This window comes from Ochlerotatus camptorhynchus, unplaced genomic scaffold (assembly GCF_037179485.1).
Source record: "Ochlerotatus camptorhynchus isolate MF236.1 unplaced genomic scaffold, CSIRO-AGI_Acam_v1.1 ptg000213l, whole genome shotgun sequence".
NCBI lineage: Eukaryota > Metazoa > Arthropoda > Insecta > Diptera > Culicidae > Ochlerotatus > Ochlerotatus camptorhynchus.
This window is the reverse complement of record NW_027040703.1, coordinates 1,647,128-1,663,175: the sequence shown is the minus strand read 5'-3', so window position 1 is coordinate 1,663,175 and position 16,048 is coordinate 1,647,128. Positions and strand designations below refer to the sequence as shown.

Here is a 16,048-nt window from a genome sequence, read left to right as displayed (position 1 = left end):
TCCATTTTGTCCACTTTTTCCCAAACCGACACACACACATTTCACAGCACATTTGACACGCAGCTTTGTCACATTTCTCATACCTCAACATCCCTCCGCAGGAGATTTACGACCCAAATATATCTTGAGATTTTTGTTAGTAAATACCGTTCGACAATAATAGAAATCAGAACAAGCTCAACAGTCGGAGCAAAGAAGGTTGGTACATCCCACATCAGATTCAATCAGGTGATACGGGATTCCTGGGAAATTTGAAGACATCCGATTTTCGATCGAAGGACCTTTCGGGCTGTTGTAGTTGCGTTAAATTTGGTGTTATCGCATCATCGTGATCGTCGTCACCCGCCGGACGACGAAAGGGAAAACTCTACATAGGTAGAGGTACCTACATGGTACCCTGCAGGTGAAGGTGATTTAACCCAGCAGGGATTCCAATCGAGGGGATCTGAAGTGGCAAGTAGCTGACTGTGAGCTACCTATAAACTTGCCACGAATGCACTGAACACGGTTATAATCGATGCTCATCGGACGTGTATTTGTTTAAATGAAAGGTACAAGGACCGATTGCTTGCGATGGCAAGTGGAAAAGTTTTTATATCTGTACATTTTTCAGGGAATTTCTAGAGTTCGATTGTTGTTTGAATGGGGGTTAAGCTCCTTGTAGATGGTAGACTGATAAGGAATCGGACATTAATGATTTAGGGATGAGTTTGAGTATGGAATAAATGGATAATGCTCAAACTCAGCCTAATTAACTGAAAACGAAAATAAGCCTCTGAATAAAAATTCAGCAAATCACGCCTCATCCCTTGCATGTGTCTACCCCATTTCGTCACGGTACATCACGCGACGACGCTTTCGGATTCCTTTTCCCATATTGAGCGCTGCAGGTTCACCATTGTTCCTGGCCCGCACCACAGAAATGCATAAAAATCCAAAAGGTAGCCAGCCTCTTTCGGATGCCGGCAGGTGCAATGTGTAGGGGGCCTCGCATTTCAGCGTTCCATTTCGGGTTTTATCTCTTCTCATTTCCCGCTCTGCTTTTAATTCCTCATATTGCTCATATTGCTGCTTATTTATTATTTGATATTGAAGCTCATGCTTCGGGGCGAGGGACATGGGAAAGGTCGGTTGCATTTCAGGCTTCTCCTGACTGCTCTTTGTTCGTTGATCCGCCCCGGGTGCACTATTGAATTCGGAATCTCCACGCGGGGTCCCGACTCCGAATGTTTATTTTAATTACACGGTCAAATATTATTTTTTCGCTGCTTCTTTATCCTCCCATTTGGATCTGTTTGTTATCCCTCCTGCTCCGTCGAGGATGATGAGAAATGAGAGCAACTTTTGCTACAACAATAGAAGGGGTGGACCGCATGCTGAAGCTTTACGATGTTACGATGCCCGATGATGGAACCCTCCCCCTTCCGGCCGAGCCAACACCTAATCAGAAAACGAGGATCGGCACAAACAAATCGAAAATTAATTTGGAAATAGCTTTACAACCGACCGACCACGCCAATCAAACCTGATGGCTGATAAGCAAACTGGAAGCAATGCCGACGCGTGTGGGAAGTTTGATTTCCCCATTTTTTTTTGCCGGCTGTAGATACATGGTGATGAAAATAGACTCTTTTTTTTTGGACACGAGGCGCCCGGACTTATCATGGTAGCTTATCAGAGTGACACGAGTTGTGTGTGGACAAGTGCGCTTGATTCGTGTGGTTGGCGTCATCACGAGCGCCGAACTTCGGTGTCCAACAGAAGTGATGAGTGACAGCTTTCAGTGTAGCTCATGGCGAACATGTTGCCAATTTTCGGATACAGTGTCACTATTGAGAGATAAGTTTGTAGAAGAAGTTGATAGCAGAGTTTTTAGAACACATTTTCCCTTCGGCTTGCCTTTATTGAAAGATTACTGAGTACCCGCTGTAATTTCCATCCTAAGGGACCATGTAATAAATACTTTAGAATTTCTTGTGAAATTTTCATAATTTTGTTTATTACAGGGGATGGCGGGAATCGCGAAATACCAGTATTCCAGGGAACGGCAAACAAAATAAAGCGAATCTCAGGAATGCAAATAAAAATAAAAATAAACTTCAGAATTGAAAACTAGGTTACGTTAGATTTATTACTGAGGCCTTTCTGTATTATTTTGTTTATATCGATGTACCGTTGGTTTTGGAGAATGCTACGCGAGCTTTTGTGTAGTGGTGAACGACTTTAGGACGAATTAAAACTTGTACCGACAAAATTGAACTGTAATATTCAACGTATTTGTTGTAACTTCATACGAGAAGGTTACGATTTTCAGACTAGGTTGGAAATTCTGTACAAATATCAACATTAAACTTTAGTGTGATAACTTTCATTAACTAGAGAAAGTTCTGAAAAGGATAGGTTAGCTAGTTCCGCTAGAGTACGGCAGTGTGAAAATTGAATAGAAGTTGAAATTGAACGAAGGGCCATTAATACGACAGTACAAGTCAAACGCACACTCCTCTGCCTTACTCATACATAAATTGATGAGGGGACTTGAAGATATTCTTCAAATCCACAGCGGAACTATCAAGTTATCCTCTTCAAAATTAAGTTAATAGATCATCACACTGAAGCTTCATGTTGGTATTAGTATAGCACAGGGTTTCCCAACCGGTGGTCCGCGGCCGACTGGGGGGGGGGGGGCGAAGGTCTTGGTTTGTTTGGTCTAAAAAATATGCCAAAAGTGACAATATCATGGCTAATTTCAAAACATTTTTTGAATCAGTTGGCTTACAGTGGGAAAAAGTAATTGAGTTAATACCGATGGCGCTCTAGCAATGCTTGGTAACAAATAAAGATTTCAGAAAGAGATTATAGAGCTTTTGCTCCATACGCCACAGGTGTTCGATATGCCCTTGTCAGCAAGAGCAAGACTATGCCGGAACTAATGTTAAAAATACTTGATTCTGTCATCAAAATTGTGAACCGTGTCAAATCTGGAGCTATGAACACTCGTTTATTCAAAGAACTCTACAAGAAAATTAATTCCGCTCACGTGGTTATTCTTCTCTACACTGTTGTACGTTGGTTGTCCAAAGGCAATGTTCTAAACCGTGCTTTTGAATTGAAGGCAAAAATCAAAATGTTCTTGGAAGTTCAAGGGAAAAATGACTTTATTGCTAATTTTAGTATGGAAGGTTGGCATATGCGTCTCGCTTGTTCAATAAATTTGTGTGCATCAAAATTCACTGGACCAGGAAACTTTTCTTAAATACTTTATTAACGAGATTTTTAGCCGATGGCTAGTTCATCTCAGCAAACCCATCTAATTCACTTCCAACACGATCTTCAAGCATTCAAGCAAAACTGGCCCCGAAAGGTTAGTATTGGCCTGACAAAAGAGGGAATAAGCTAAATTCGGATCTTTAATCAGAAATTATTGCTCATTTTCACTCACTGGATTATCAATGTAAGCTGTATTTCCATGAGCTGATACAAGAAGATGCTGATGTAGTCTTCCTGAATGGATGTGGAAGTCTTGATAAAACACAGGATGAATGTTTGGACCTGAGAAATGATACCTCATCTCGTGATTTGTTCCGTGAAAAAGATTTGAACCAGTGGTTCTGGCGTGCCATGTCGTATCCCAAAGTCTTCTAGCAGACATTGAAGATCCTTGTGCTATTTGCATCTTCGTACGTACACTGAACCAAAACATCCACCGACCGTTGAATGAAATCTCATTCAGCGTGAAGCAAAACTAATTATTCTTGAGATTGAATGAAAAACACGTCGAATGATTGATATGAACAACAATAAGTGATTTTTGTTTACTCTTCAAACATTTTTTTTCCATGTCGTCCGATAATCTGTCACATATTAATAGGCACATAAAAGTTTGTTTTTCATCGTGAACCAAAATGAATAAATTTCATCATAGCCGCTTTATGAAAATCATTCTATTTCAGGTTTGTCATAATCTTTCGGCTATTCATCCAGCTCTATCAGTTAGCAAATGGCGGCAAATAAACAACACCGTGACTGCGCGAGTTTGTTTTCATTTGTGACAAAAGTGAAATTTAGTGGCTTCTTAAAATTGGAAAATATAGCTGACTTCGTGGATAGTACGTGGGAAGAAAAACATATTTTAACAACTTATAAACCACTTTCATAATCTCTAGTTTTGAGCACATTCAAACTACAAAGTCTCTAACATATAAAAGTATTAATTATAAAGAAGGACATCTTTTTAACCCTTTTGCATTGACCATAGAAACGTACCAAATCATTGATGTCATCAAATACAAGACCCAATTATTTTTGATAGTTATTATTATTATTATTTAGCTTTACTTAGGAGGCTTTCAGCCTTAGGCTGGTTCGCCTCCATTTTTGATAGTTTGTAAATAAATGGTCTATAATAAAATATCAAGAGTACTATCAAGCGTATGAAATAGGTTATAAACATCAATATGATAGGAATAGATATGTTTGACGATCCTCCATATGCACTTGAGCGAATAGAAAATTTACTGATGTTCAGATGATTTGAAGACATTTAATTATTTTAATATTAAATTAAGATCCATACTTTTGTAATAAACTTCATGTCAATGGAAATAATTGACTAATTGTTTATTTAAATATTCTAGAAAAATATAATTAAACGACCATTTCATTTAAGAAGACTCATGTAGTCTCAACGTTGCAATGGATTATTGATTAATTCTTTTCGTACCCGTAACATCATTTTTACCTAGGAATGCTAATAACTGATTGAAATGGTTGTGCAATTATTTTTTTCAATAATATTTCATTTGAATTCGGCCTGATTTTCTTCATTACAAGACTGATGAGTTGAAAAGTTGTTGTATGCAAATCATTCACATATGGTTCTGTTTTGATTATTGTATGTATGATTATAACGCTAATTTTAATTATGTTCATACATTTTGCCTTGATTCTGTCAAAAGATGAATTGAATGACGATCTTCTTAAAATCATCTGATAATAAGCATCATTCAGTAAACGGCGGGTGTTTTCGTTCAGTGTACGTACGAGAGCGGATTTTCCACTCTTCTCCACATTAAAACCATGGCAAGAAACAGATTGAACGTTGACGAAGATTTGAGATTGGCATGATCACAAACGCAGCATCGTAACTTGATTTGATGTCTACAACAATCGCACTGAACTAGTTGTTGGCTGTTGTTGACATAGTATTTTGAAATAAAACGAATAATAACTCAAATGAATGGTTTTTATTCATCTCAGCATAATTACATAATGTACTTTTCAGGGGACCACGAAACACCCAATTGTTCACAAAGGGGGTAGCGGAAGTGCAAAGGTTGGGAACCACTGGAATAGTATTTCCAAGTCTGAACTTTTTTGTTTTTTTTTTTATGGATTAGAGTCCAACTGTTTTTCGTGTTGAGATATAATGTTTTAACATTTAAATTTTTTCAAGGCTCTAAGGGAAAAACTGATTTGCTTAGATTTTTGATATATATATACAAGCGAATTTTTTTTTATCAAGTCACTATGGAGACGCATGGTTGTGGAGGAAGCAAAGTAGTTTGAAGATTGTATTTTATCTTAACATAAATAAAATTACCATCTGAGTACTGACTATTTAGTGTAATCCTTATTCTGGTAGGTAAATGGCCGTCAATAAACCACGTGGTCTTAGGGGGGTAGGTAGGTGGGAGGGGCAGAGGGGGAGGGGGTCATGACCACGGCCCTAACAAATTTTAGAATTTTTCTACGGACAAAAGACCACAAGGAGGTGAGTGTTACATATTAGGTAAAAAAAAAAAACAGTAAGGTGGAGAGGAGGAGAGTGATGACTAAGAATGATTTAGCCTTTATTTGTTTAGACATTTATTTTTGGAGAGGTTTCATTCCAGAAAAAAAAAGTGATTTGAGAGTTTTGATAAACAGTTTGAGTAGCGTTTAAACAGTCAATTACGTAATCAATTTGGGACACCAAAAAATTATTAAAATTCAACTTTTATTTCTATAAACAAACATTTATTAAACAAACTAACATTTATTCATCGCAATCTTCAACTATCAACAAATCTTGCAGCTCTTTAGGCAATTAATCTGCCTGTTTCGGACGGAACTCAGCGGTCAAAATAAAAAATGGACTGTATAGTTTTTTTGTTTTTTACATCCGTACTCTACGGTAACTTTAATATACTGATCCTTTCTCTGCTGCCCTGCTCCAACCGGAAGACGCGTAACAAGAAAATCAAGTTAGGGAACTGTCAAAATTGCGCTTGAGGGATAGGACATCGACCTACTCTACACTGAATCAAAAATACAGGTTTAGAATTTTCACTTAACATCCTCCCCCAGGAGCCGGATGGCTCAACTTATCCGTTTGGCTGGTCCGTTCTGCATCTTCTATGGGTAGAACAACAATTTGCATTGTAGATCGCTTGTACGTGCCATTGTTAGTTCGTACGGTTACTACCCGAACAACGCCATCATTTCCAGGGTGAGTTTTGATAATACGCCCCAGTTTCCAAGTTTGCGGTGGCAAATTATCATCTTTCATTATCACCAACAGTCCTTCACGAAGCAACGTGGGAGTTTTGTTCCATTTGCTGCGCTTCTGTAGTCCGGTTATATACTCACATGACCATCTTCGCCAAAACGATTGCTTTCGTTTTTGGATCAATTGGTAACGAGACAACGTATTTTCCTTGAGACCATCGTAGAACGGTTCGGCTATAGCTGTCAATTCTCGGCCAACCAGGAAATGACCAGGACTTAACGCCTCATAATCAATCGGATCGTCGCTTTGTGGTATTATTGGCCTTGAATTTAGGATGGATTCAATCTGAATCAGCAATGTTGTCATCTCTTCATAGGTGAAGTACGATTCGTTCATCACCTTATACAGATGACTCTTCATACTTTTTACTCCGGCTTCCCAAAGTCCACCTTGGTGCGGAGCCTTCGGTGGATTGAAACTCCACGAGATTCTACGAGGCTGACAAAAATCTTCAAGCTTGTTCTCCAGCAATTGAGATTTCAGCAACTCTCGCAATTCGGCCAATTGTCGCTCAGCGCCGACAAAATTGGTTCCATTATCAGTAAACATCTCACTGACGTTCCCACGGCGTCCAACGAAGCGGTGCAATGCCCCCAAGAATCCCTCTGCAGATAAGGAACTCACAAGCTCAAAATGTATCGCCTTAGTAGTCATACAGACGAAAACACTAACGTACGACTTGATCGGTGTCTTCGACCGACCTTGCTTCAACAAAAAAGGGCCTGCGTAGTCTACTCCCGTTCTAGCGAAAGGCTGAGCAGCGGTGACGCGTGCAATCGGCAAATCACCCATAAACTGCTGTACATCCTTCGGCTTTAGTCTGAAGCATTTGATGCACTTCCCTAGGACGCGTTTGATCGTACGCTTCGCATTTACTGGCCAAAATTGTTGCCTGATTTTAGCCAATAATCCATTTAGACCGACATGTAGTTCTTCACGGTGGATTGCTTCGATGACAATATCAGTAAAGTTGTTCTTCTCCGGCAATATCAATGGATGTTTCTGATCGAGCGGTAGTATGGCATTCCTGATTCGACCACCCACACGCAGCAATCTCTCCGTCTTATCAAAAACAGGATTCAAATTTCGTAACTTACCCTTCACCGGTTCACCTTTCAAGACGCTTCTAATTTCATCGCGATACACTGCATTTTGTACAATCTTCACCATAGTGTACAGTGAGTCACGAAAATCTGCAATGTTCAATCTTCCACGACGAAATTCTGATTCGTTTCGCTTTGCACGACAATTACGGATAAACCGGGTTACGTAACCGAACACTCTTTGTAGTCGGCGAAAGTTACTACTGTTCTGAATCACTTCGTACAATCCTTCATCGGGCACTGTAACTACAGTCACTGAAATCGTCTCTTCACTCAAGTCTTCGGTTTCTTCATTTACTGTTTCATCAACTACACTTGATCGAAGAAATTCCGGTCCATTCCACCACAAGTCACTTTTCGTTAATTCCAAAGGTAGTACACCTCTCGACACCAAGTCCGCTGGATTTGCTTTCGTTCCAACATGCAACCAATCAGCATCGATGGTCAGTTCGCGAATCTCCGCAATCCGATTGCGGATGAACACTGGTTGGTTAGGCTTCGATTTCCTAATCCAACAAATCACTATACTCGAATCGGACCTTAGCACGACACGCGAAATGTCGATACTCAAGGTTTCGCGCACTGTTTTCATTTGTCTAGCTAGTAGTACAGCTGCACACAGCTCCAATCTCGGCGTGGTTAATTCTTCCGGTGGTGCTCCTTTCTTCTCCTTACGGTTCAGCTCCTTAAGCGGTGCAACTCTCGATTTGCCGCACAGTAGCTTTACTTCAACGATGCCATCAACGGTCACGCTACGCAAGTACACACAGCAACCATATGCTGCTTGCGAAGCGTCCGAAAACCCGTGCAACTCGAACACCGACGGATTATCAACGGTAACGCGACGAGGTATCTTCATGTTGTTTATTGCACACAACTCGGATCTTAATTTGTTCCACACCCTGAACTCTTCAATGGGAATCGGCTCATCCCAATCGATTTTCTTCCTCCATAGTTGTTGCATTACTATCTTCGCTAACACTATTGCTGGACCCAACACACCGAGAGGGTCAAAGAGTCTTGCGATCTCGGAAAGCACTTGTCTCTTGGTTTGCGGTGCCGCACACTCCACCATCGGTTTCACTCGAAATACAAAGTTATCACTCCCTGGGTCCCACAAGAGTCCGAGGGTTTTTATCACACCGTTCACATCACTTTCTTCGAAGCGCAGTTGCTTCTCACGGTCTTCTGACGGAACTCCTTCAAGAATCGCAGGATCGTTTGCACACCATTTATGTAGTTTGAAGCCTCCTCTTCCCAGTAAAACTTGTAAATCTTCACGCAGCTTCCGTGCCTTCTCTAGCGAATCTGCTCCGGTAAGTGCATCATCTACATAGAACGACTTCAAAACAACCTCACAAGCATCCGGAAAATCATTCTGTTCATCCTTCGCCAGTTGTACCAACGATCGCGTGGCCAAGAATCCAGCTGGACCAACACCGTATGTTACTCGGAGCAACTCCAAATCCAATATTGGTTGCGTCCGGTCATCCCGAAATAGACATCTCAAGTATTTCGTATGAGCAGCATGCATCACAACTTGCCTATACATCTGCTTAGCATCTCCAGTGAAAGCGTACTTCGGCAATCTCCACCGCAACACGATGTCAAACAATGGGCTCTGCACGACAGGTGCCTCCATCAACACATCGTTAAGCGATAAGCTCGTTGTGGTTTTTGCGGATGCATCGAACACCACTCGTAATTTCGTCGACGAACTATCTACTGTCGCTTCCCAAGCCTTGCGAGTGTCAATATCGAGCTTGGAAATAACCAAGTTTACAATCAATGCCTCTGATAATTTGTCATGCATTTTCAGATTGTGGAACTCGAGTGATTCCAGTCGCTTTTCAACGACATCAAGCAAACTTGTCAGTTCTGCATGAGAACCCTTAACCATCGACTTTAACGATAGCAACTGTCCAATATGAGCTTGGACGACCATGCGCAAATTCTCGAACCTTTTTGCGAGTATTCTCCAAGCTCCCTCATAGTTATTATCGTTCAACGTCTGTTGATCAATGGCTCCTTTAGCTTTCCCTATTAGAGCCTTGTCGAGAAAGTGCAACTTCGTGGCAGGAGAATCCCCGGTGCATTTGTTCACTACATCTGTGAACCGATCTCTAAACTTATACCAGGTTTCATAGCTACCATCAAAGGTTGGTAGCGGAGTTTGTTGGAGTAAAAGAGATGGCAATAATTGAACTGGAGCTGTCGTTCCACTGCCGCCAAGTCTGCTAATAGAGTTAGCCTTTGCACTTTCCAGTTGTTTAGCCGCGACTAGATCAGCTACAGATTTTTGCTCATCTTCATGCTGCTGTATCATTTCCGACAAAGAAATACGCACAAACTGATACAGCTCCTCGAAATCTATAAACTTGGGCTCAAACGTTTCCCTTTTCGTCGGATCAACTAGGTAGATCCGATTGAGGAATCCGTTGAAATCATCATATGCTGTGTCCACGGTTTTAACATATAGTTTAAGGGCATGAATGTTAAACTTACCGTGATCAGCATCGGCAGCATCAATAGCTTGTCGTATTCTATCAACCTTACCTCGGGTTGACGTCAAACACTCGTCCAAAGCAGCCACCGTATCAGCCATAATGATTTCTCGTAGCCGAGCTTCTTTTTCTTCTTTTTGCTCGCGCACACTACGGATCGGCGTCGGAACTGCCCCTCTGGGAGTGAAAAACAAAGGAGAACCAAGTGGAGAGGCAACGGGCGAGGAGAACAAAAGCTTCTTCAATTTCCCGCAAAGTTAGCGGCGCCGGTGGTGTAGTGGTAAGCGTGATTGCCTCTCACCCCAGCAGGCCTGGGTTCAATCCCAGTCGGCGCCGCCGGGATGTTCTGAGGCATAACATCTCTGATCACGCCTTCCTTCGGATGGGAAGTAAAGCCGTTGGTCCCCGGTTCATGAGTTGATGGGTCGATAGGTAGGGTCCAGGTGTGGGAGCTGCCTTCCTGGCGTCGGTAGCATTGGTGCTCAGCACGGAAAACAAGATCGACGGAAAACAAATCCAAGGAAAAAAAAAAAAAAAAAATTTCCCGCAACGCAGCTGCATACCACTAAAAACTTCCTTATTCTTTTTTTGTTTTCGTTTTCTATGCTTCACTCAATCACCGGATCACCGGTGTCGAATTGTCAATCACTAGTCGCATGGCACTTTCCAACAAGCTAAATTTCCGTGCGACACTTTTTCTTCTTCCCTTTTCAGCAGGGATCACTCAATTTTCTCGGAAGCCGTTTCAAAATGGCTACCACAACGAATTCACGGAACGAAAATCAACTTTCGGCTCTTCCAGGCCTTTCAAAATCGCACCGCGTGGTTCGTCAATTGATAAATTTTGAATAGCCGTCTCAAGATGGCTGCCACAGCGAAAATCCACTACGCAATCGGCTCTTCTAAGCCGTTTCACATGCGCACCGCGTTATTTTCATCGACCGCACCACCCAGACGCCATTTCAATTCAACTTCGGCCGCTTATCGGATGGAACAATTTTTCAGCCTGCCCCTATGACTGGCTCAAAACACACTTTTCCAGCTTCTTCAAGAGCCAGAAATCTTCTATTCCACCGATTTACGATCGATCACTACTATTCCACTATTTTCCGCACGATTCATCATCCGGCTCGAAGGACCAAATGTTTCGGACGGAACTCAGCGGTCAAAATAAAAAATGGACTGTATAGTTTTTTTGTTTTTTACATCCGTACTCTACGGTAACTTTAATATACTGATCCTTTCTCTGCTGCCCTGCTCCAACCGGAAGACGCGTAACAAGAAAATCAAGTTAGGGAACTGTCAAAATTGCGCTTGAGGGATAGGACATCGACCTACTCTACACTGAATCAAAAATACAGGTTTAGAATTTTCACTTAACACTGCCACTATCGTTTGCCCATGGGGATAACTTGAAACAATAGGATCGGATGCAAGAAGCAATCCACGACATATATCTTTCATTGTTTGCTTGCGTGAACCTTTCCACGCGTGATGCTCTCTTAGCTGCCTAATTTCTTTAATCATTGCTTCCTGGGCTTCTTCGGCCATACGACCAATGGGAAGCAATGCGTTATTTATTATTTGATACCCATGGACAAGCAACTTATGGAGCGTTGTAGGCATATTATACCATCCATATAAAGAAGCATAGCGTTTGGCTGTCTCTTTTGCATATTGTTGGAATTTTTCTGGGTCAACGGATTCTCCAGATGAAACGGCTTGCAAAATCGTTCTCAATCGAATGATAAGATCAAGATCAATTCCAGTGATTTGAGATGAAATCTCAGCATTTTAGAAGAAACGTCTCGCGGTGTTACCAGTAGATAATAAGAACGATACAATTAGAATATTAACAGGTAAAAGGTATTAATATTGAAGAATCCTAGCGTGCAAATCAAAGAAAGTCAGTCTTATAAAATGCCATCTTACCATCGTTGCTATTTCCAAATTTAGCACGAGGCTTATCGACGTGTAATCCAAGTTGCTGGAAGAAACTTTTTTGAATTCGAGCTTTAGCATTGTTGTACTCCTCCATATGTGCAGTTTTTATCCATTTTCGGAAGCTAAGTCGGTACCCAAGCAACACACATGTTCTATAACAGTTTATATAACCTGGTTTTGGTTGTATAGCAGTTTACTCAACATAATCCTTTGAATTTGTGTTACTTGGGTATGCTATATGTAACAGACACTCAAATGTTCTGATCCAGCAATGTAAGCTACACATACCGTACTCCAGATTATCCGAGATGATAGCTCTGTTGAACATTTCTTCAATGCCGTTAAAATTGGAACTCGTAGCATAGCAAAGGTAGCATCTCTGAGAAGATTTTGTATTGGTGATGGCGTTAACAGTCTTTCCATCAATCCTAGTTAACATAAGATCACATGTGATTAACACCTTGATGCCTGAAATTTCTAATTCGAATGGTTCTAAATTAGAAATTTCGTCATTCATGCGCTCAAATTATTGTTTCTTTTGCAAATTTCAATGAAACAGGGCGACAGTATCGCGTAGAGGACGATCGAGGGTTATCCCAAACTACTTTCCAGTCGGTAATTAATCTTAATGGTACCACCGATGTTAAAAAAATGTGAGCGTCGGAGTAGCTAGGATCCATAAATTTTTGCTTGTATTCCTTAAAACCAGAACTTCCATCACAGCCCCATTTTAGTAAAAGGCTGAAATTGTTGAAACCTTCACGAACTAGATTTTCAAATTTATCTTTAACAAGTACAATCAACCGAGAGCAAGTGTGGTTCAGCAATGCTTGTAATTGAATGTTACATACAGTCTCCGTAATTTCAAAGTGCTCAAGTGATGGAAAGCACTCATTTTTCTAAGAAGATATTTTTTCATAAGATGGATAAAAAAATTTAACGGGTGCGCGAATGATATTGTATCTTCTTTTCGAAAGTTTTGCGTCGACATATATTGCCAAAGCATGCTCAATCGGAATGCTTGTCGTGCAGGTGCCTTTCTTTAGTAACGAAGCCAATTCCGGATTTCCTTCTGCTTGCAAAGCCATTCCTGCAGCAAATTTCAGTTCTTGCGGAGTAAATGATTTACGCAACACTTCTGTTTTTCGCCGCTTGGTTCGATCACAAACGTCTTCAAAATCTTTTGAAGGACGGCCACCTACATTCCGCATTGTTGAAGATGATGTTGCTTCACCAAAAACGACGAACTCTTCTAACATAAGAAATTAAATAAAAGCAAAAAATAATCAAAACCGTAAAAAACATGAAACACTAACTACAAACCATTGCTCATTGGTCTTTAAAAACTCATCCTTTTTTCGATTCGCACTCTGCCATCTTCGTTGAAACTCCTTAAAAAGCTTGGAAACTATCTCATCACGACCTTCTACCGCACATCCAACATATAGCGACACATATTGGTCGACAGCTTTGCGTTTCTGCTCTACACGCACATCGCTACAGTTCAGAGCACCCTCCAATACGTCTTTTCTTTTTAAGTAAACTTCTATGAAATATAAACAAATATTACTTCTAATATAACTAGAAATTTCATTGTGTGTTATCTATACCGTTTTTCTTAGAGCACATTTCCACTAAACCACACAAAGAGTGATTAACAATTTGAAAGTATTTGCTGGGACTCTACTTTTTATCAATATAATCACCGATCACTGATGATTGTTTATCAGCAACTCCGTTCGGTATTGCGAATGTGTATTGACATTTGTTTCACTTTTGACAATTAAATGAGATGAGGTATCATCATTCTTTTGTTCGCTGCAGCGCGCTGTATGGTATCTCTTCGACAAGTAAGAAAAAAAAGATCAATGTATATTATAGCCCACACTCAGAGGAGCATGTATGAAAGCGTTGAAATGAGATTGGTAAGGGACAGTTCACATTTTACGTAGTTCACATTTTGAGACTATCTGATCCCATTGTAAATCGTAAAAGAAATGAATCCTTATATAACATCAACTTCAGCATTAACTTAGCTCTGAGTTCGCACCTTAAAAACGTCACGTGGTTTATGGACGGTCCCTAAGAATACCAATCAGTTTTGTCAGCTAACATGTGTGTGTAGCTGAATCGATCCATTGAATGAAAAACGTAGGTAATCGAACTTTTTTAATAATTTATATGATTTTATAGCAAAAAAACACAAGTAAAGTTAATTTCAATATCAATAATGATTTCAGAACCCTCTAGTAACCCTTTTAATCAAAATCTCCATTCAACTAACACATCGTGATAGCTTATTATTGATTACTTTTTACTTAACCCAAAATGAGCTGATTTTCATAATTTAGAACCACCCTAATACAATAAAACCAAAATATATGAAAAGTTTCATATCAGAAATACATTCAGGATATAAAAATCATCTTAACCTGTGAGTTTTAGCCATTTCGGATAACATATGAGGTTTTGTCCGACCTTTGTATGGAGGCCCGCCACTGTGGGTCGCATCGAGCAAACCTCCACGCGAGGTGCTTATTGCTTGTTGTTCATATATTAATGATTCAAACGTTTTAACTTTCACGCTTTTTTAAACTTTTTCTTGAAATATATCGGTAAGTTTCGTGAGGGAGATAACGAAAGAACAGATTGAAATCGTCTAGTTTTAGTTGGCTGTTTAGCACTTAACCACTCTTCTTTCCTAGAGAACGACGGTGGAAATAGTTTCCTGGCTGTGGTTCTTTCACCTTCCACCGTAATTAATTTGCTTGACAAAAACCTATTCACTCCACACGGCACTTGCGATTAAGAGGTTTCGCGAACACTTCGGACACCATACACGGGATTAAAGGGTGATACGGTCAAAATTTGGTCAATATCAACTTGACGTATTTCTTTCAATTTTGCATTTAAAAAACCTGAACACCCCTCATTTTGAAGGTGTGTGTGTGTAGAATGTTGCTCCTATTTTGATTTTGGAATTCACTCTTCAGTTGTCAAAATGCCGTCCAAGCAAGAAGAGCAGCGTATCAAAATTTTGCTCGCGCATCGCGAAAATCCGAGCTACTCGCACGCAAAGTTGGCAAAATCGCTAAAAGTTGCCAAATCAACCGTTACAAATGTAATTAAAGTGTTTGGGGAACGTTTGTCGACAGCCAGGAAGTCTGGATCGGGGGGAAATCGAAAACCGGAAGCCGCTGAGACGACAAAGAGAGTTGCCGGTAGTTTCAAGCGAAACCCTAACCTCTCTCTCCGAGATGCCGCAAATAAGCTGGGTGTATCGTCTACAACCGTGCATCGAGCCAAGAAACGAGCCGGACTATCGACTTACAAGAAGGTAGTGACTCCAAATCGCGATGATAAACAAAATACGACGGCCAAAGCGCGATCCCGGAGGCTGTACACGACGATGCTGACGAAGTTTGACTGCGTGGTAATGGACGACGAAACCTACGTCAAAGCCGACTACAAGCAGCTTCCGGGACAGGAGTTTTATACGGCAAAAGGAAGGGGAAAGGTTGCAGATGTTTTCAAGCACATGAAACTGTCAAAGTTCGCAAAGAAATATCTGGTTTGGCAAGCCATCTGTACCTGTGGCTTGAAAAGCAGCATTTTCATAGCTTCCGGGACTGTCAACCAAGAAATTTACGTGAAAGAGTGTTTGAATAAACGTCTGCTGCCTTTCCTGAAGAAACACGGTTGTTCCGTACTGTTTTGGCCGGATTTGGCATCTTGCCATTACGGTAAAAAGGCCATGGAGTGGTACGCCGCCAACAACGTGCAGGTGGTTCCCAAGGACAAGAACCCTCCCAACACGCCAGAGCTCCGCCCAATTGAGAAATACTGGGCTATTGTCAAGCGGAACCTAAAGAAGACCAAAAAAACTGCTAAGGGCGAGCAGCAGTTCAAGGCAAACTGGCTTTCTGCGGCGAAGAAGGTGGACAAGGTGG

General features: G+C 40.9%; 1 protein-coding gene across 1 annotated transcript; it reads right to left on the bottom strand.

Moving 5' to 3' along the window:
• Window positions 1-6,328: 6,328 nt before the first annotated feature.
• On the bottom strand, window positions 6,329-10,255 carry LOC135703477 (uncharacterized). Its single transcript, XM_065224723.1, has 2 exons — window positions 10,156-10,255; window positions 6,329-10,104 (listed from the first exon to the last, which is right to left on the bottom strand). Exons 1-2 carry the CDS (start codon window positions 10,253-10,255, stop codon window positions 6,329-6,331), a joined length of 3,876 nt encoding a protein of 1,291 aa, XP_065080795.1.
• Between the last annotated feature and the right edge of the window lie 5,793 nt (window positions 10,256-16,048).

What these genes read in the sequence shown, in the direction of transcription:
- LOC135703477 (XM_065224723.1), bottom strand. Translation starts at nt 10,255, where the DNA reads ATGGCTGATACGGTGGCTGCTTTGGACGAGTGTTTGACGTCAACCCGA. An exon ending in TGCTGCCGATGCTGATCACG is followed by an intron (nt 10,105 to 10,155) that starts GTAAGTTTAACA and finishes CCGTGGACACAG; the next exon opens with CATATGATGATTTCAACGGA.